At 58.1% G+C, this 19912-nt stretch overlaps 2 protein-coding genes and 1 long non-coding RNA gene across 7 annotated transcripts; all 3 read right to left on the minus strand.

The window, feature by feature from the left end:
- Window positions 1-4332: 4332 nt before the first annotated feature.
- REEP4 (receptor accessory protein 4) lies at window positions 4333-9349 on the minus strand. 4 transcript variants are annotated; one of them, XM_071454824.1, is made up of 8 exons: window positions 9182-9349; window positions 7793-7865; window positions 7122-7198; window positions 6900-7020; window positions 5647-5760; window positions 5438-5570; window positions 5208-5350; window positions 4928-5119 (listed from the first exon to the last, which is right to left on the minus strand). In XM_071454824.1, the coding sequence occupies exons 1-8, from the start codon at window positions 9211-9213 to the stop codon at window positions 5054-5056; spliced, it is 759 nt and encodes a 252-aa protein (XP_071310925.1). In that variant the 5' UTR covers window positions 9214-9349; the 3' UTR covers window positions 4928-5053. The 4 variants fall into 4 exon arrangements, with proteins under 4 accessions (XP_071310924.1, XP_071310922.1, XP_071310925.1 ...); XM_071454823.1 differs by having other exon boundaries at window positions 4333-5350; XM_071454822.1 differs by lacking the exon at window positions 9182-9349 and having other exon boundaries at window positions 7793-8603.
- LOC139603843 (uncharacterized) lies at window positions 5871-6863 on the minus strand. Its single transcript, XR_011683822.1, has 3 exons — window positions 6689-6863; window positions 6115-6544; window positions 5871-6078 (listed from the first exon to the last, which is right to left on the minus strand). It is a non-coding gene; the product is annotated as an uncharacterized lncRNA (long non-coding RNA).
- A 4055-nt stretch (window positions 9350-13404) lies between the features above and the next one.
- On the minus strand, window positions 13405-19791 carry LGI3 (leucine rich repeat LGI family member 3). 2 transcript variants are annotated; one of them, XR_011683794.1, is made up of 9 exons: window positions 19332-19791; window positions 17183-17254; window positions 17023-17094; window positions 16865-16936; window positions 16705-16776; window positions 15871-16040; window positions 15221-15385; window positions 13716-15133; window positions 13405-13685 (listed from the first exon to the last, which is right to left on the minus strand). XR_011683794.1 is itself a non-coding variant. In XM_071454660.1 (8 exons), the coding sequence occupies exons 1-8, from the start codon at window positions 19550-19552 to the stop codon at window positions 14316-14318; spliced, it is 1662 nt and encodes a 553-aa protein (XP_071310761.1). In that variant the 5' UTR covers window positions 19553-19791; the 3' UTR covers window positions 13405-14315. The 2 variants fall into 2 exon arrangements, 1 of the variants encoding a protein (XP_071310761.1); XM_071454660.1 differs by having other exon boundaries at window positions 13405-15133.
- Window positions 19792-19912: the final 121 nt, after the last annotated feature.

A 19912-nucleotide genomic window follows, 5' to 3' on the forward strand; every position in this document is an offset into this window, starting at 1 on the left:
TCCAGCAGCTCCACCTCCCTCTGATATCGGGGACCCCCGAGCTGCAGGTGGGGGTCTCACCTGAGTGGAGCAGAGGGGGACAATCCTGGGTTGTGTCACCTCCCACACGCCCCAGCCCCGCTGTGCCCCCAACTCCTGCCCAGGGGTTTGGGCTGGCACAGGTTGGCACAGGGGGTCCCCACAGCGGTGCCAGCCGGGCTCAGCCTGGCAGCCCCTCCCCGGAGGGGACGGTGGCAGCGGGCGAGCTCAGGTCAGGCGCTTAAACTGCTGCGCTGGGGCGGTGCCAGGCGAGCCGCGGGGGATTAGGGCTCTGCTGATGCAGCCTGGCACTGGCCCGGCCGCTGACACAGCCGCGATCAGCGCTGGCACCGCCGCAGCTGCCGAGCCCCGGGGGGACGGGCAGTGCCACCCCGCCCGCCTCCCATGCCCTCCTTGGGTTTCAGCCCCCGGGGGACACGCGGGTTTAGCAAAGCAGGACACCAAAACTCCCTGTCCCTTCCCAGGAAGGCGCTGGTGTCGTGTCCATTCCCTTGTCCCTCCTGGGAAGGCGCTGCTCAGTTTCCCCAAGCTGGGAATCCCCGACCCCACACCCCGGGGATGCAACACCGAGGCTGCTGTGAGCCCACCTGGAGTCCCCCACCATGCAGGAACCCCCCGTTTGACCCCCGGGCGGCCTCCCCGGGCCGTATCCTTGGAGGAACCGCGCTCCCTAAGCGGCTTTAGGGGATTACAGGCAGCCCCTGGCCCTCGCTGTCCCCACCCAGCCTTGCTCCTCGGCTGCTCTCAGTAATCAGTTGGACAGGGCTAATCCAGCCACCTCCACCTAAGCTGCTCCAACACCCCTGGCCGGCCCGGGCTGCCCCGCAGAGCCCTGGGGAGACCCCCGAAATCGGGCAGCAGCCAAAGGCTAAAAATACAAAATAGAGCCGGCCCCGGGGTGAGGGCAGGCGGGATTGGGAGCGAGGGGATTGATGGCAGCGAGCAGGGGCACCGCGGGACAGCCGCAGAGTCACCTTGTGCCACCCCCTCCCTCCCCGCCGGGGATGGGGCAGGGAGCGGGGACAATCCGGGCACGGCCGGGACAGCGCCGGTGTCCCCGCTGCTGCTGCCACGCCGTGGGGGACGCGGCTACTGCAGGGAGCCCCGGGAATTCGGGAATGGCACCGGCGGCGGCCGCAGGGACACGAAAGACTCTGGGGTGGGAGTCCCGAGGAGGGAGAGCTCCTTCCAAATGAGAAAATGATCTCGGGAAGCATCCCTGGAGGAGCTGGGGGATGCTTCTGGAAGCTGAAATGTGGGGGGAAAGCTCTGGGAGATGGCTGGGGGGATCACTGAGGGTACAGCTTCCTCCAAAATTCTCAGGAAGCTTCCATGGAGGATTCAGGGGGTGCTATTTGGGATTCTGGAACCTGAAATATGGGGGGGAAAGGCTCTGGGAGATGCCTGAAGAATCCCTGAGGGTACAGCTTCATCCAAAGGAAAAAGAAGGAAGCTTCCCTGGAGGAGTCAGGGGATGCTATTTGGGATTCTGGAACCTAAAATGGGGGGAAAGGCTCTGGGAGATGCCTGGAGGGATCTTGGATGGATCCCTGAGGGTACAGCTTCCTCCAAAGGAAAAAAATCTCAGGAAACTTTCTTGGAGGAGTGCTTGGGGGTGCTATGGGGGATTCTGGAATATGAAATGTGGGGAAAGGCTCTGGGAGATGCCTGGAAGGTGCCTGGATGGATCCTTGAGGGTACAGATTCCTCCAAAGGAAAAAAAATCTCAGGAAACTTTCCTGGAGGAGTTGGGGGGTGCTATTGGGGATTCTGGAAGCTGAAATGGGGGGAAAGGCTCTGGGAGATGCCTGGAGAATCCCTGAGGGTACAGCTTCATCCAAAGGAAAAAGAAGGAAGCTTCCCTGGAGGATTCAGGGGATGCTATTTGGGATTCTGGAACCTGAAATGGGGGGAAAGGCTCAGGGAGATGCCTGGAGGGATCTTGGATGGATCCTTGAGGGTACAGTTCCTCAAAAGGAAAAAATTCTCAGGAAGCTTCCATGGAGGAGTCAGGGGGTTCTATTGGGGATTCTGGAACCTGAAATGTGGGGGAAAGGCCTGGAGGGATCTTGGATGGATCCTTGAGGGTACAGCTTCCTCCAAATGAAAAAAAAAAATCTCAGGAAACTTCCCTGGAGGAGACATGGGATGCTGTCAGGGATTCTGGAACCTGAAATATGGGGAAAGGCTCAGGGAGATGCCTGGAGGATCCCTGAGGGTACAGCTTCCTCCAAAGGAAAAAAAATCTCAGGAAACTTTCTTGGAGGAGTTGGGGGGTGCTATGGGGGATTCTGGAAGCTGAAATATGGGGAAAGGCTCCGGGAGATGCCTGGAGGGATCTTGGATGGGTCCCTGAGAGTACAGTTCCTCAAAAGGAAAAAATTCTCAGGAAGCTTCCATGGAGGAGTCAGAGGGTGCTATTGGGGATTCTGGAATCTGAAATGGGGGGAAAGGCTCAGGGAGATGCCTGGAGGATCCCTGAGGGTACAGCTTCATCCAAAGGAAAAAGAAGGAAGCTTCCCTGGAGGATTCAGGGGATGCTATTGGGGATTCTGGAAGCTGAAATGTGGGGGAAAGGCTCTGGGAGATGCCTGGAGAGAGTCTTGGATGGATCCTTGAGGGTACAGCTTCCTCCAAAGGAAAAAAAAAATCTCAGGAAACTTCCCTGGAGGAGACATGGGATGCTGTCAGGGATTCTGGAACCTGAAATATGGGGAAAGGCTCAGGGAGATGCCTGGAGGATCCTTGAGGGTACAGCTTCCTCCAAAGGAAAAAAAAAAATCTTAGGAAACTTTCTTGGAGGAGTTGGGGTGTGTTATGGGGGATTCTGGAAGCTGAAATGTGGGGAAAGGCTCTGGGAGATGCCTGGGGGGATCGCTGAGGGTACAGCTTCATCCAAAGGAAAAAGAAGGAAGCTTCCCTGGAGGAGTCAGGGGGTGCTACTGGGGATTCTGGAAGCTGAAATGTGGGGAAAGGCTCTGGGAGATGCCTGAAGAATCCCTGAGGGTACAGCTTCATCCAAAGGAAAAAATCTCAGGAAACTTCCTTGGAGGAGTTGGGGGGTGCTATGGGGGATTCTGGAATATGAAATGTGGGGGAAAGGCTCAGGGAGATGCCTGGAAGGTGCCTGGATGGATCCTTGAGGGTACAGATTCCTCCAAAGGAAAAAAAATCTCAGGAAACTTTCCTGGAGGAGTTGGGGGGTGCTATTGGGGATTCTGGAAGCTGAAATGTGGGGAAAGGCTCAGGGAGATGTCTGGGGGGATCACTGAGGGTACAGCTTCCTCCAAAGGAAAAAAATCTCAGGAAGCTTCACTGGAGGAGACATGGGATGCTGTCAGGGATTCTGGAATCTGAAATGTGGGGGAAAGGCTCTGGGAGATGCCTGGAGGGATCTTGGATGGATCCCTGAGGGTACAGTTCCTCCAAAGGGAAAAAAAATCTCAGGAAACTTCCTTGAAAGAGTCAGAGGGTGCTATTGGGGATTCTGGAATATGAAATGTGGGGAAAGGCTCTGGGAGATGCCTGGGGGGATCCCTGAGGGTACAGCTTCCTCCAAAGGAAAAAAAATCTTAGGAAACTTTCTTGGAGGAGTTGGGGTGTGTTATGGGGGATTCTGGAATCTGAAATGTGGGGAAAGGCTCTGGGAGATGCCTGGAGAGAGTCTTGGATGGATCCTTGAGGGTACAGCTTCCTCCAAAGGAAAAAAAATCTCAGGAAACTTCCCTGGAAGAGTCAGAAGGTGCTATTTGGGATTGTGGAATCTGAAATGTGGGGGAAAGGCTCTGGGAGATGCCTGGAGGATCCTTGAGGGTACAGCTTCCTCCAAAGGAAAAAAAATCTCAGGAAACTTTCTTGGAGGAGTCAGGGGGTGCTATGGGGGACTCTGGAATATGAAATGTGAGGGAAAGGCTCAGGGAGATGCCTGGGGGGATCTTGGATGGATCCCTGAGGGTACAGTTCCTCAAAAGGAAAAAATTCTCAGGAAGCTTCCATGGAGGATTCAGGGGGTGCTATTTGGGATTCTGGAACCTGAAATGTGGGGAAAGGCTCTGGGAGATGCCTGGAGGATCCCTGAGGGTACAGCTTCTTCCAAAGGAAAAAAATCTCAGGAAGCTTCCCTGGGAAGAGTCTGGGACTGTAGCTGGGATCCTGGAACATGGATGGAAACACTCAGGGAGAGGCCCTGGAGGAGTCTCAGATGGATTCCAGAGCTTCCTCAAAGAGAAAAACCAATCTCAGGATGCTTCCTGTGGAAGGGGACAGCACTGGGGACAACTCCTGCTTCCCAAAGTCTGAAACAAGCATTTATTTCTCCAGGTACAAAACCCTCTTTTTGGGAGAGGGGAATGTTAAAAGCTGTGCGCTGCCCAGCGCTCTGGGCTCAAGTATGGGGGTGTCAGTCTGTGTCTGGGGGGGCCCAGGCAGGGCCCATGGCTTTGGCTGCAGAGGGACAAGGCACATCCACTCCTGGCTCCCAGGGGAACGGGAATGTGGTGAATAAGGCACCATGGCAGCAGGAGGAGGAGGGGGAGCCCGTAGTGTTCATGGCATGGGGGAAAAGGAGGGGCCAGACCCCACAGGAGAGGCGCCAGCACCGAGCTGGGGGTCTGGGGATGAGCTGCTCCCCCCTCCTCTAGGGGCCACGGGGAAGGGATTTACAGTGTGAGGATCCCAGGGGTGCAGGAGCCACCAGGAGCCTCCCTAGGGGTGCAGGAGCCACCCTGGGGACACCAGGAGCCTCCCCAGGGGTGCAGGAGCCACCCTGGGGACACCAGGAGCCTCCCCAGGGGTGCAGGAGCCATCCTGGGGACACAAGGAGCCTCCCTAGGGGTGCCAGGAGCCTCTCCAGGGGTGCAGGAGCCACCCTGGGGACACCAGGAGCCTCCCTAGGGGTGCAGGAGCCTCCCCAGGGACACCAGGAGCCTCCCCAGGGGGTGCCAGGAGCCACAGGTCCCTCCTGATGCCGCAGCAGCAAATTCCTCTCCAGCCTCCTGGCAGTTTCCTGGCATTTTCAGCTCTCCTGCTCTGACAGAGCCGCTCTCCTCCTGGTGCGGCTGCGCAGGAGCCGGGAAGAGCCCTGGGCAGGGAAAGGGACAGGGACAAGGACAGTCAGGACCCCCTGACACAGCCCCACATCCCCAGTGTGTGTCCCCCTCCCAGGTCACCTCTTTTCCTGGGTTCTTCCTCAGGGTTCTCAGGCTCTGCCAGCGGGACAGGGGTCTGGCACCCCGGCATGGGGACACCGAGGGGGACACCTGCGAGTCCGACCACAGCTCCTCCTCGTCCGACTCGCTCTCATAGCGGAGGCCTGGGGACACAGGGGACGTGCCACCTCCAGCACGGCCACCGTGGGCTTTGCTGGGTCCCCCCTCTCTGTGACCCCTCAGCTGCTCACCCAAGGGCTGCTGGAGGCTCCCCTGCTCCTCCAGGTACAGCGGGTCCTGGAAGTGCACGGGGGCCTGCTCGGGCAGGGAGCGCAGGTCGTGCACGCTGAAGCTGCGGAGCCGCCCGGCCAGCGCGCCCTGGCTCTGCATGGGGACACGGAGAGGACAGATCAGACCCCAGCCCAGGGCATGTCACCCTCCCTGTCACCCCGCTGGGTACCTTGGTGGCTGCCTGGACAGCGGCGGTGGCCGCCAGGTTGAGGCCCCTCTTGCCGAAGCTCAGCGCGGTCTCGTAGCCGCGCTCACGGGCGCGCACCAGGAAGGCGTCGATGTCCTGAGAGACAAACGGGGACGTGCTGGCAGGACAGGGTGGTGGCCTGGGCACTGCCACCTCTGGGGCATGGCCAGGTCCCTGGGCATCGTCACTTCCCAGGGCATCCCCGTGTCACCGGGTGTTGTCACCTCCCTGGGCACTGTCACTCCCCAGTGCATCCCCGTGTCCCAGGGCACTGTCCCCTCCCAGGGCAATGCCATGTCCTGGGACATTACCTAAGCATTGTCAACCTCCAGCACATCACCATGTCCCTGAGCATTGTCCCCTCCCAGGACACTGTCACTTCCAGGGCATCACCATGTCCCAGGGCACTGTCACCTTCCAGGGCATCACCATGTCCCAGGACACTGTCACCTTCCAGGGCATCACCATGTCCCTGAGTATTGTCACCTCCCAGGGCAATGCCATGTCCTGAAGCATTCTCTGAGCATTGTCATCCCCCAGGGCATCACCATGTCCCTCAGCATTGTCACCTCCCAGGACACTGTCACTTCCAGAGCATAAGCATGTCCCTAGGTACTGTTACCTTCCAGGGCATCACCATGTCCCTGGGCATTGTCACCTCCCAGGGTATTGTCACCTCCCAGGGCAATGCCATGACCTGGGGCATTCCCTGAGCACTGTCACCTCCCAGGGTATTGTCACTCCCAGGGAACTGTCACCCCCCCCCAGTGGAGCCCCATGTCCCAGGGCATTTTCACCCCACAGGGCAATGCCATGATCTGGGGCATTCCCTGAGCATTGGCACCTCCCAGTGTATCCCCATGTCCCTGAGCATTGTCACCTCCCATGACCTGGGGCATTCTCTGAGCACTGTCACCTCCCAGGGCAATGCCATGTCTCTGAGCACTGTCACCTCCCAGGGTACTGTCACTCCCAGGGAACTGTCACCCCCAGAGTGCATCCCCATGTCCCAGGGCATTGTCACCTCTCAGGGCAATGCCATCACCTGGGGCACTCCCTGAGTTCCCTGAGCATTGTCACCCCCCAGTGCACGCCCACATCCCTGTGCATTATCACCTCCCACGACCTGGAGCAATGCCACATCCCCGGGCTGCCACCACCCCAACTCGAGGAGGGGCTGACCCCCCCAGGCCGGCCAGGGGGACCCCCAGAACCCCCGGATTTTGGGGTTTTACCTTCTCCCTGCGGGCCAGCGTGGGGTGCACGAAGCGGCGGTAGAGCAGGCTGGCCCCGCGCGTGTACGGGGACAGCAGCCAGATGACAAAAGCCATCTTCACCTCGTAGTAGAAGGGGAGCCTGGGCAAAAAGGCAGGAGATGGGGTGTCCAAAGGCACCTCATGGTCCCCTCAAACATCTGGGGGGGTTTGGGGACAGGCAGAGTCCCTCCCCAGGCTCACCAGGAGATGAGGAGGTCGGTGAAGGTCTCTGTGGTCATGAAGAGAGCGAAGATGATCCAGTACATCATCCATCGGACCTGGGGAGCCACAGGGAGCACATCAGGGACGCTGGAGGCTGGGAAAAGGGGGGCTGGAGCCCAGAAAGGGGCACTGGAGACTGGAAAGAGGGACTGGAGACTGGGAAAAGGGGCTGAACCCCAGAAAGGAGCACTGGAGCCTGGGAAAAGAAGACTGGAGCTCAGGGAAAAGGGGGCACTAGAGCCTGGAAAGGGGGGAATGGAGCCCAGCAAGAGGGGGGGACTGGAGCCCCAGAAAGGAGGACTGGAGTCTGGGGAAAGAGGGGGAATGGAGGCCCAGAAAAGGAGAGGGTACTGGAGCCCCAGGAAAAGGGTGGCTGAACTCTGGAAATGGGACACTGGAGTCTGGGGAAAAGGGGGGACTTGGAGCCTGGGCAAAGGAGGGGTGAACCCCAGAAAGGGTGACTGGAAAGGGGGATTGGAGCCCCAGAAAGGGAGGGGACTGGAGCCCCAAGGAAAAGGGGGGTGACAAGAGACCCAAGAAAAAGGCAGGGGGATTGGAGCCCTGGAACCCCAGGAAAAGAGAGGATGGGAGCCCCAAGAAAAGGGGGGACTGGAACCCAAGGAAAAGGGCTCCCCAAGCACTTGACTCACGTATTCCCGGATGTTTTTCGTCTTCACAGCCTTGTAGGAGGCGTAGGCCGGGTAGAGCATCCCGAAGAGCAGCCTGTAGCGCAGGGCGGGGGTGAGGCAGCTCGGCCAGCCCGCATAGAGCAGCAGCAGCCCGGCCCAGCAGAGCCGCCGGGCCCGGCGCTGCAGCCCGGCCTGGAGCCCCCCCAGCACCGAGCCGAGCCCGGGACAGCGGCCCGGGAGGCTCCGGGGAGGCTCGGCCATGAGCACCGTGCAGCTCCCAGGGCCCCGGGACCGGCCCGACCTGTCCGGGCAGGGCAGGGCCCGGGCTGCGCCCCGCGGGCTCCGTCCCCGGTGCCAGGCTCGGTGCCGGGGCTGAGGGAGGTGCCAGCAGCCCAAACACCCACCTGGTGGCCCTGCTCTGGGGAATTCCTGCCAGGGAATGGGGAAATGGGGGGACCCTCTGGGCAGGGATCCTGCCAGGGAATGGGGCATCCTCAGAGCAGGGACCCCGTCAGGAAATGGGGGAACCCTGTGGGCAGAGACCCTCTGAGCAGGGACCCTGCCAAGAAATGGGGGGATCCTCTCAGCAGGGACCACGCCAGGGAATGGGGGGACCCTCTGAGCAGAGACCCTCAGAGCAGGAACGCCGCCAGGGAATTGGGGGGACCCTCAGAGCAGAGACCCTGCCAGGAAATGGGGGCACCCTGTGGACAAAGACCCCGCTAGGAAACGGAGGAACCCTCAGAGCAGAGACTCCGCCAGGAAATGGCGGGGGGGCCCTCTGGGCAGGGACCCTCTGAGCAGACCCCGCCAGGAAATGGGGGCACCCTCAGGGCAGACCCTGCCAGGAAATGGGGGCGTCCTCTGGGAAGGGACCCCGCCAGGAAATGGGGGGACCCTCTGAGCAGAGACCCCACCAGAGAATGGGGGGACCCTCTGAGCAGAGACCCCACCAGGGAATGGGGGGACTCTCACAACAGAGACCCGGCCAGAAAACGGGAGAACCCTCAGAGCGGAGACCCCGTCAGGAAATGGGGGCACCCTCAGAGCAGGGACCCCCCCGGATGGGGCAGGGCCTCCTCAGGGGACCCCCACCCATGGGCGGCGCAGGGCACCCCAGCCGTGCCCACCCTGCCCAGGCCGGGCAGGGAGGCCCAGCAGCAGCTCAGGGACCCATTTTGGGGGGTGGCATGGTTGGGGGGGCGGTGTTGGTTACCCCCATAGGAAAATTTAGGGTTACCCCGCCGGGGGCCTCTCCGAGGAGTCCCCGTTGCGGGCCCAGCACGGGGATCCCCGTTAATGAACAGGGGGAATGGGGGATCGGGAATGGGGGACCGGGAATGGAGAATCCCTTTGACCCCCCCCCCGCCCCCCTCCGCCCTCCCGTTACACCGCCCGGACCCCACTCACTCAATCACCCGGCTGAGGATCCAGGACACCATGGCGCGGCCGGGGCTGAAGGGCCGGGGGGTGCTGGGCGGGAGGGGCGGTGCTGCGCCCCCGGGGAGCTCCCAAATCCCCCCAAATTCCCCCCGAACCCCGAGGGAGCGGATCCCAAAAGTTGAAAGTTGCAGCAACCGAGCCGCGCAGGCGCGGTCCGGGCCCCACCGGCCGATCTTAAAAGGGCAATGGTCTTAAAAGGGCAACGGAGCTTCTTAAAAGGGCAATGCCCTTAAAAGGGCAACAGAGCCTTTTAAAAGGGCAACAGGGCCCCTTAAAAGTGACCCACGGGTGAAGCGGTGAGCCGCAGCTTTATAAAATAAAAACATTTTATAAATTGCCTAAATATATTAAATATCAATATATTTACATAATACATATTATATAAATATGTATTATATCAATATATATTGATATATCTATATATTTATATTATACATACATAATATGTATAATATATAATATATAATATAATATGTAAAATATAATATCATCTATAATGTATATAATATATTAATATAACAATATTGTAATCATTCACATATATATTGTAATTATTGATATAATTATAATAATTATATAGTATATTATATTTTTTATATAATATCAATATAATATATATTTATTATGTATCATATATGGTATATCAATATATATAATATATATTGATATATTATATCAATATTTTAATTATATATGTACATATTAAATTTCAGTAAATATCCTAAACATACATAAAAATGTCGTGTTTAAAATTCCCCATATATATTGAATATCACTACATTAAATGCTCTTTAAAGCATAAAAAATAGTTCCCTAATACCTATATTTTTATATATTAAAACAGACCATTTTAAAATCAAGAAACTGGTAGGGAAAAGAGGGCAGAGCCACTCTGATTGGTGTTTAAGGGGTTTTTTTGGGTCTGGAGGGGATGTGGTGCTTTTCTGGTGCCCTAAAGGACGATGAGTGTAAGAGTGGAGCCCTGAAAGATGCTCCCAAAAAACTAAAATCTGCTTGATTCACCTCTCCGAGCGCTGCAGCCCCAAAACTGACCCAGGGTTCCCCAAATTCCCCATCCCAGCCACGGCCACCACCATGGAAGTGCCAGAACCCTCCTGCAGCACTCCCCGTGCGTTCAAATCTGCTTTTTCCTGCCAGGGAAACTGAGGCAGGGCCAGGTGGCAATGCCCTGGAGAAGCCATCCCCGCTGCCCAAACCCATCCGTGCCCCCGGGGCTGCTGTTACCTGCCGAGGATCTTTATTTGTGCTCTTAATTGCTGGTTTTTCACATGCATATTTATCCACCCGGCAACCAGGGAAGGGCTCCCCTGGAAAACCAGTCCAGCAGGAACTCCCCTCCCTGGGGAAGCACCTCCTGCTTCCCACCTGGTGAGAAAAACCCCAAAACCCACGTGTAGGGCCTGGAGCACCCCAAAATGAGGATTTCCCTCTCCTTGGGGCAGCAGAATGTTGGATTGAGCCGGCACTGAGGTGGGAGGAGGTTTCTGCTGGAAAAAACCCCACGGGGACCCAAAAATGAGGAAATTCCCTCTCCCTGGGGTTGCAGAATGTTGGATAGAGTGGGCACTGAGGTGGGCCAAGGTTTCTGCTGGAATAAAATACCAAGTGCAGGGCCTGGAGCACCCAAAAATGAGGATTTCCCTCTCCTTGGGGCAGCAGAATGTTGGATTGAGCCGGCACTGAGGTGGGAGGAGGTTTCTGCTGGAAAAAACCCCACAGGCACCCAAAAATGAGGAAATTCCCTCTCCCTGGGAGAGCAGAATATCAGATGGAGCGGGCACTGTGGTGGGCTCAGGAAAAAACTCCACATGTCAGGTCAGAAGCACCCAAAAATGAGGAATTTTCTCTCCCTGGGGCAGCAGAATGTGGGATGGAGCAAGCACTGAGGTGGGCCAAGGTTTCTGCTGGAAAAAACCTCATGTACACCCTAAAATGAGGAATTCCCTCTCCCTGGGGCAGTAGAATGTCAGGCACTGAGGTGGGAGGAGGTTTCTGCTGGAAAAAACCCCCTGTGCACCCAAAAATGAGGAAATTCCTTCTCTCTGGGGAAGCAGAATGTCATGCACCAAGGTGGGCCAAGGATTTTGTTGGAAAAAAACCCATCTGTAGGGTCGGGAGAACCCAAAAATGAGGAATTCCCTCTCCCTGGGATAGCAGAATGTGGGATGAAGCAGGTACCAAGGTGGGCCAAGGTTTCTGCTGGAATAAAACACCAAGTGCAGGGCCTGGAGCACCCAAAAATGAGGAAATTCCCTCTCCCTGGGAGAGCAGAATATCAGATGGAGCGGGCACTGTGGTGGGCTCAGGAAAAAATTCCACATGTCAGGTCAGAAGCACCCAAAAATGAGGAATTCCCTCTCCCTGGGGCAGTAGAATGTCAGGCACTGAGGTGGGAGGAGGTTTCTGCTGGAAAAAACCCCATGGGCGCCCTAAAATGAGGAATTCCTTCTCTCTGGGGAAGCAGAATGTCATGCACCAAGGTGGGCCAAGGTTTTTTGTTGGAAAAAAACCCATCTGTAGGGTCGGGAGAACCCAAAAATGAGGAAATTCCTCTCCCTGGGATAGCAGAATGTTGGGTGGAGCAAGCACTGAGGTGGGCTGAGGTTTCTGTTGGAAAAAACCCCACATGCAGGGTCAGGAGAACCCAAAAATGAGGGAATTCCTCTCCCTGGGGCTGCAGAATGTTGGATGGAACAGGCACCAAGGTGGGCCAAGGTTTCTGCTGGAAAAAAACACCAAGAGCAGAGCCTGGAGCACCCAAAAATGAGGAATTCCCTCTCCCTGGGGAAGCAGAATGTGGGATGAAACATGTACCAAGGTGGGACGGGGTTTCTGCTGGAAAAAACCCCATATATGGGTCAGGAGCACCCAAAAATGAGGAATTCCCTCTCCCTGGGGCAGCAGAGTGTGGGATGGAGCAAGCACTGAGGTGGGCCAAGGTTTCTGCTGGAAAAAACCTCATGTCCACCCTAAAATGAGGAATTCCCTGTCCCTGGGGCAGTAGAATGTCAGGCACTGAGGTGGGAGGAGGTTTCTGCTGGTAAAAACCCCATGGGCGCCCTAAAAATGTGGAATTCCCTCTCCCTGGGGTGCAGAATGTGGCACTGAGGTGGGACGAGGTTTCTGCCGGAAAAAACCCCACATGTGGGGCCAGGAGCACACAAGATAAGGAATTCCTTCTCCCTGGGGCAGCAGAATGTCAGATGGAGCGGGAACCAAGGTGGGATGAGGTTTCTGCTGGAAGAAACACCAAATGCAGGGCCAGGGGCATCCAAAAATGAGGAATTTCCTCTCCCTGGGACAGCAGATTGTGGGATGGAGGGGGCACCGAGGTGAGCTGAGGTTTCTGCTGGAAAAAACCCCATGTGCACCCAAAAATGAGGAATTCCCTGTCCCTGGAGGAGCAGAGTGTTGAATGGAGCAAGCACTGAGCTGGGATGAGGTTTCTGCTGGTAAAAACCCCATGGGTGCCCTAAAAATGTGGAATTCCCTCTCCCTGGGGTGCAGAATGTGGCACTGAGGTGGGACGAGGTTTCTGCCGGAAAAAACCCCACATGTGGGGCCAGGAGCACACAAGATAAGGAATTCCTTCTCCCTGGGGCAGCAGAATGTCAGATGGAGCGGGAACCAAGGTGGGATGAGGTTTCTGCTGGAAGAAACACCAAATGCAGGGCCAGGGGCATCCAAAAATGAGGAATTTCCTCTCCCTGGGACAGCAGATTGTGGGATGGAGGGGGCACCGAGGTGAGCTGAGGTTTCTGCTGGAAAAAACCCCATGTGCACCCAAAAATGAGGAATTCCCTCTCCCTGGAGGAGCAGAGTGTTGAATGGAGCAAGCACTGAGCTGGGATGAGGTTTCTGCTGATAAAAACCCCACGGGTGCCCTAAAAATGAGGAATTCCCTCTCCCTGGGACAGCAGATTGTGGGATGGAGGGCGCACCGAGGTGAGCTGAGGTTTCTGCTGGAAAAAACCCCATGTGCACCCTAAAAGGAGGAATTCCCTCTCCCTGAGAGAACAGATTGTGGGATGGAGCAGGCACTGAGGTGGGACGAGGTTTCTGCTGGAAAAAACCCCATGTGCACCCTAAAAGGAGGAATTCCCTCTCCCTGAGGGAACAGAATGTGGGGTGGAGGTGGTGGCACCACCTGAAGGACACACGGGCAGGGCTGGGGGGCGCAGTGCGTTTATTGGGGGGTTGGTGGGCACGGACACGCCCCTGGCACGCTGGGTCCTGCCTGGCAGCGGGGCCGTGGGCACGGGGAGCTGCTGGGCATGCATGGAGAGGGACAGGAGCTGCTGGCCTGGAGCATTCCACTGTCCACTGCTTCATCCACTTCAGAGCATCCTGGAGCATCCCATCATCATCCTCAGGGCATCCTGCTGGCCTTGGAGCATCCCATCATCATCCTCAGCATCCCATCTGCATCCTGGAGCATCCCATCATCATCCTCAGGGCATCCCGCTGGCCTTGGAGCAACCCAGCATCATCCTCAGCATCCCAGCATCATCCTCAGAGCATCCTGGAGCACCCCATCATCATCCTCAGCATCCCACCTGCATCCTGGAGCACCCCATCATCATCCTCAGCATCCCATCTGCATGCTCAGAGCATCCTGGAGCACCCCATCATCATCCTCAGCATCCCATCAGCATCCTGGAGCACCCCATCATCATCCTCAGCACCCCATCATCATCCTCAGCATCCCATCTGCACCCACCTCAGAGCACCCCATCCTCCCTAGGCCATCCCACCACATCCACCTTGCCCATCCCACCCACTCTGGACCATCCCAAAGCCCCTCAGCATCCTGGGAACCCCCCACCCCTCCTGCCACATCCCTGCTCGCTGTCCCCCCTCCTTTCCTACCCCCAGCTCCCAAACCCAAGACCCCCCCCAAACCCTGTCCACCCCCCCAGGGGTGCAGCTCTGCAGCACAAGGGGCGTCCCACAGCGTGAACCCGGGAGCACCGTGGGGAAACTGAGGCACCGTGGGGCTGGGTGAAGGTGGAGGGCCATCGCAGGGGGTGGGACAAGGGGTGGCGGGCTCATGCATGTCCGGTGGCTCTCGGGGTGCCAGCTACAGGCTGAGGTCCACCACCACGTGCCGGTACACCAGCGTGTTGGCCTTGAAGCTGGGCGCCAGCAGCAGCTGCACGTCGGCCGCCAGCACGGCCCGGAACGCCCGCGGCGCCTGCACCGACAGCTCCTGGAACTTGGCGAATTTCTGCTTCTCCTCTTCCCACAGGTAGACGTGGGTGAAGGAGAAGTCGCTGCCCAGCGCCAGGTACTGCCGCTGGCCCACGGCGAAGGGCTGCATCACCATGGAGCCGCGGGACGGCAGCGTCTGCACCTCCACGAAGCGCTGCCCTTCCCAGCGCACCACCTTGGAGTCGCCGATGTAGCGGCTGAGGCACAGGAACTGCTCCCGCTTGGCCCTGAAGTGTTTGACCATCTGCACGTCCAGCATCTCGCCCACCTCACCCTGAGGCACGAACTGCTTCTGAGCCCGGCTCCACTGGTAGATGACGGGCGCCTGGGAGCTGCTGGAGATGATCAGCCGGGGTTTGCCGTCGTTCTCCACGTACTCCACGTCGGTGTCGCGGTGCCAGGCGTGCAGGGCTTGGTGGGAGTAGAAGCCGTTCTGGTTGAGGCGGTAGAGGCTGGTGGAGCCCGCCTTGGAGCTGTCGGCGATGACAAAGTACCAGTCGCCCTCGATCTGGAAGGCCTCGATGTCGTTGGGCTTGCGGATCTTCTGGCTGTCGATGTCCTGGATCTTGATGAACTTGTCCACGGCCGTGTCCCAGCGGTAGATGTAGGAGCCGCCAAAGAGCTGCGCCACCACCACGTAGAGCTGCTCCTGCGCCACGATGGGCTTGCAGTGCACCGCCGAGTGAGCTGGTGACAGAACACAGAGTCACACCGGGCCAGGGCACCCCAAAGAGGGTCCCGGCCCAGGAGGGGACCCCCAGCCCGATTCCTCACCGGGGATGCGGTCGAAGTCGCGGAGTTTGCGCTCCACGTAGTCCCACTTGAGGATGGAGCAGCTGCTGGCGCTGGGCTGGGCCAGGGCCACGTACAGGTCACTGGCGTAGGTGAAGGGCTCGGCCGACACCGCCTGGAAGGGCAGGACCTGGTGCATCACAAAATCTGGAGCAGGGAGAGGCGGCAGTGAAGGTCTGAACACCCAGGAGTGAGGTGACAAGTGACAGGTGGCAGGTGGCAGGTGGCGATGTGTCACAGACATCTTTTATGAAAAATCCTTTCCTTAGGATTTTTTCTCCTAAGAAGCTGAGAGGCCTCGGGAACAAAATGTAACCAATGGTTATCTGCTGCTGTGGAATGCAACAGGTGCATCTGGGATTGGGCTCATGTGGTTGTTTCTAATTAATGGCCAATCACAGCCCAGCTGGCTCAGACTCTCTGTCCAAGCCACAAGCCTTTGTGATCATTCCTTCTTTTTCTATTCTTATCCAGCCTTCTGATGAAATCCTTTCTTCTATTCTTTTAGCATAGTTTTCATGTAATATATATCATAAAATAATAAATCAACCTCCTGAAACATGGAGTCAGATCCTCATCTCTTCCCTCATCCTCAGACCCCTGTGAGCACCCTCACAGCGGTGGTGCCTTACCCGTGGTGATGCACTGGAAGTCACCGAGCGCCAGGTCCCGGATCCGCTGTCCCTCGAACTGCCTGGGGCTGCTGCAGAAGACGGCGGGGACCGTGGTGTTGGTGCTCTCCAGCCACTCCACCAGCCACTTGATCTTGCAGTCACAGGCCAGCGAGTTGCCACGGAGGTCCCTGCCAGGGATGGCACCGAGTCACACCCAGCACCCACCAGGATGTCACCTCACCCCACCTCAGTGTCCCATCCCAGCGATGGCACCAGCACCCACCAGGATGTCACTTCTCCCCAGCTCAGTGTCCCTAGGGTCCCTGCCAGGGATGGCACCAGCACCCACCAGGATGTCACCTCACCCCAGCTCAATGTCCCAAGGGTCCCTGCCAGGGATGGCACCAGCACCCACCAGGATGTCACTTCTCCCCAGCTCAGTGTGCTGGAGGTCCCTGCCAAGGATGGCACCAGCACCCACCAGGATGTCACCTCACCCCAGCTCAGTGTGCTGGAGGTCCCTGCCAGGGATGGCACCGAGTCACCCCCAGAACTCACTGCTGTGTCACCCTCTTCCCACTCAGTGTCCCAGGGCTCTCTGCCAGCGATGACCCCCAGTACCCACCAGGATGTCACCTCTCCCCAGCTCAATGTGCTGGGGATCCCTGCCAAGGATGGCACCATCACCCCCAGCACCCACTGGTGTGTCACCTCTCCCCAGCCCAGTGTCCTGGAGGTCCCTGCCAGGAATGGCCCCGAGTCACCCCCAGCACACCACACCCTGCCCCAGTGCCAGCCCCTGAGCTGTCACCCCCTCCCAGCCCGGTGTCCCCGGTGCTGTGGCAGCCTCACAGATCACTCAGGATGTCCAGAGGCTTGAAGAGGTCCCGTGGCAGCGTCTGCAGGTTGTTGTTGGCCAAGGAGCTGGGGACAAGAAGGGTTGTGGGGGTGACACATCCCTGACAGTGATGAAGGAACAGGGCCACCCCCAGAGTGTCCCCCAGGTGCTCACAGGTGTGTCAGGGACTTGAGCCCGCGGAAAGTGGCCTTTGAGAGCGCCTGGATGTCGTTGTTCTCAATGAACCTGGAACGGGAGCAGACAGTGACGGGGCCATCCCGAGGCTCCCCCGTGTCCCCTCCCTGTCCCCTCCCTGTGCCGGTGTCACACACAGGTACTGCAGGTGCGAGAGCCCGGCAAAGGCGTTGTCCCCGATCAGCGTGAACTTGTTGGAGTTGAGGAGGCTGCAAAGAGAGGGGGGAGGCGTCAGCGCCGGGCTGGGCAGGGTGGGCACCAGGCGGGCACCGAGGGGGGCACCGGGGGGGCACCTACAGGAACTGCAGGGAGGGGATGTGGGCGAAAGCCGCCTCCCGGATCTCCGTGAAAGCCGCGTTCACCATGGTCCTGCGGGAGAGAGACGGAGCTGCAGGACAGGGGACGGCAGCAGCGTGGCACTGCCACCCCCGTGTCCCCCAGCATGGGCTCGGTGTCACCTGCTGCAGGACAGGGGATGGCAGCAGCCTGGCACTGCCACCCCCGTGTCCCCCAGCATGGGCTCGGTGTCACCTGCTGCCTGCCAGGGCAGCCCATGAGGGGTGCTGGCATGGGCACAGGGACCCTTGCAGCCACCCTGCCCGGTGTGGGGACACGGAGGGGACAGGGCTGGCACCAACCCCAGGCTGCCCACGCCCTGCGGCAGCCCCTGGCCCAGAGCCACGTGCTTGCACATGTGTGTGAACACAGAGAAATGGGCGTGCAAGCACGCACAGACTGGTGTAACACACACAGACAGGCGTGTAAACACACACAAACAGGTGTGTAACACACACACAGGTGTAACACACACAGACAGGCGTGTAAACACACACAAACGGGTGTGTAACACACACAGGTGTAACACAGACACAGGTGTAACACACACAGACAGGCGTGTAAACACACACAAACGGGTGTGTAACACACACAGGTGTAACACAGACACAGGTGTAACACACACACAGGTGTAACACACACAGACAGGCGTGTAAACACACACAAACGGGTGTGTAACACACACAGGTGTAACACACACAGGTGTAACACAGACACAGGTGTAACACACACAGACAGGCGTGTAAACACACACAAACGGGTGTGTAACACACACAGGTGTAACACAGACACAGGTGTAACACACACACAGGTGTAACACACACAGACAGGCGTGTAAACACACACAAACAGGTGTGTAACACGCACACAAATGGATGTGTAACACACACAGACAGGCGTGTAAACACACACAAATAGGTGTTTAAGCACACACAGACACAGGTTTAACACACACAAACAGGTGTGTAACACACACAGGTGTGTAAACACACACAAACAGGTGTGTAAACACACACAAATGGGTGTAACACACACACAGGTGTAACACACACAAACAGGTGTGTAAACACACACAAATGGGTGTTTAAGCACACACAGACACAGGTTTAACACACACAAACAGGTGTAGCACACACAAACAAGTGTGCAAGCACACACACAGGTGTAACACACACAAACAGGTGTGTAAGCACACACACGTGTAACACATGTAAATGGCTGTGCAAGCACACATACACAGGTGTAACACACACAAACAGATGTGTAACAACACACATGTGTAACACATGTAAATGGCTGTGCAAGCACACACACACAGGTGTAACACACACACATAGGTGTGTAACAACACACAAACAGGTGTGTAAACACACACAGAGACAGGTGTAACACACAAACGGGTGTGTAAACACACTGAGAGACTTGTGTAACACACAAACAGGTGTGTAAGCACACACACGTGTAACACGTGTAAATGGCTGTGCAAGCACACACACACAGGTGTAACACACACACACATAGGTGTGTAACAACACACAAACAGGTGTGTAAACACACAGAGACAGGTGTAACACACACAAACGGGTGTGTAAGCACACACACACAGACGTGTAGCACACACACGTGTAAATATGCACCAACGGGTGTGTAACCACCCTCACCAGCTGTAAACACCCCCAGTGCCTCACCTCCCCGTGCCAGGCTGCGGGGCACAGCCCTGTCCCCAGGGACCCTCCATCATCACCCCCCCTCCCCAGCCTGTCCCCCCGGGGCTGTGCTCCCCAAGGTCACCGCCGTGTCCCCTGGGGGTTCTGCACCCCAAGGTCACCGCCGTGTCCCCTCGGGGTTCCTGTCCCCAAGGTCGCGGCGGGGACAGGCTGCAGCCCTGCCCTGCTTGGCACCGATGGATGGCTGCGCGTGCCAGCACCGCAGGACACAGGGACGTGTCCCGGGCTGTCCCCAGCCTCCTCCTTCCCCCGGACCCCGCCCTGCCACCCCTTTGTCCCCCTGCGCAGCACAGCAGGGGTGTCCCTGCCCCTCCAGGACCGCCAGCAGCCCCTGCCAGCCCTGCGCTCCTGTCCCCATCGCTGTCCCCAACCCCGGTACTCACAGCGAGATGACCTCGGGGGGCAGGTTTTTGGGCACGGCCTTGGAGTCCACGCAAAAAGCCGTGTCCCGGGTGCAGGAGCAGCTCGGGGGGCAAGGGGGAGGCCGGGGGGGCCGCCGCCCCTCCGCCGGCAGCCAGAGCCAGGCCACGGCGAGGAGGAGGAGGAGGAGGAGGCGAGCGGGGAGCTGCTCCCTCGGCATCCTCCTGCCGCGCCGCAGCTCCATCACGCCCTGGCCTGATCCCTGCTTGATCCCTGCAGCTGCTCCCAACGCCGCTGTGTCCGGCAGCTATGGAAAAACGGTTTTTTTTCTCTCTCTTGTTTTTTTTTATTCCCCCGGGGATCTCAGGGTGGAGGAGAAGCGGCGGAGGCTGCGGGCGCCTGACCCGCGGCTCTGCAGCACACCATGCCCGGGAGCTGCTGCGGGAGGGAGGGACGGAGAGAAGGAGGGAGGGAGGGAAGGAGGGAGGGATGAAGGATGCGGCTGAGTGACAGCGCCAGCATCCCCGGGCACGCGTGTCCGTGCGCGCGTGTCCCAAACTCGGGGTTCCCCGCCGGGGTGGCGGCCCCGGCTGCTCTTGGGGTG

Source organism: Agelaius tricolor, unplaced genomic scaffold, assembly GCF_023055355.1.
Source record: "Agelaius tricolor isolate 1412-34295 unplaced genomic scaffold, bAgeTri1.0.p SCAF_41, whole genome shotgun sequence".
Taxonomy (NCBI): domain Eukaryota; kingdom Metazoa; phylum Chordata; class Aves; order Passeriformes; family Icteridae; genus Agelaius; species Agelaius tricolor.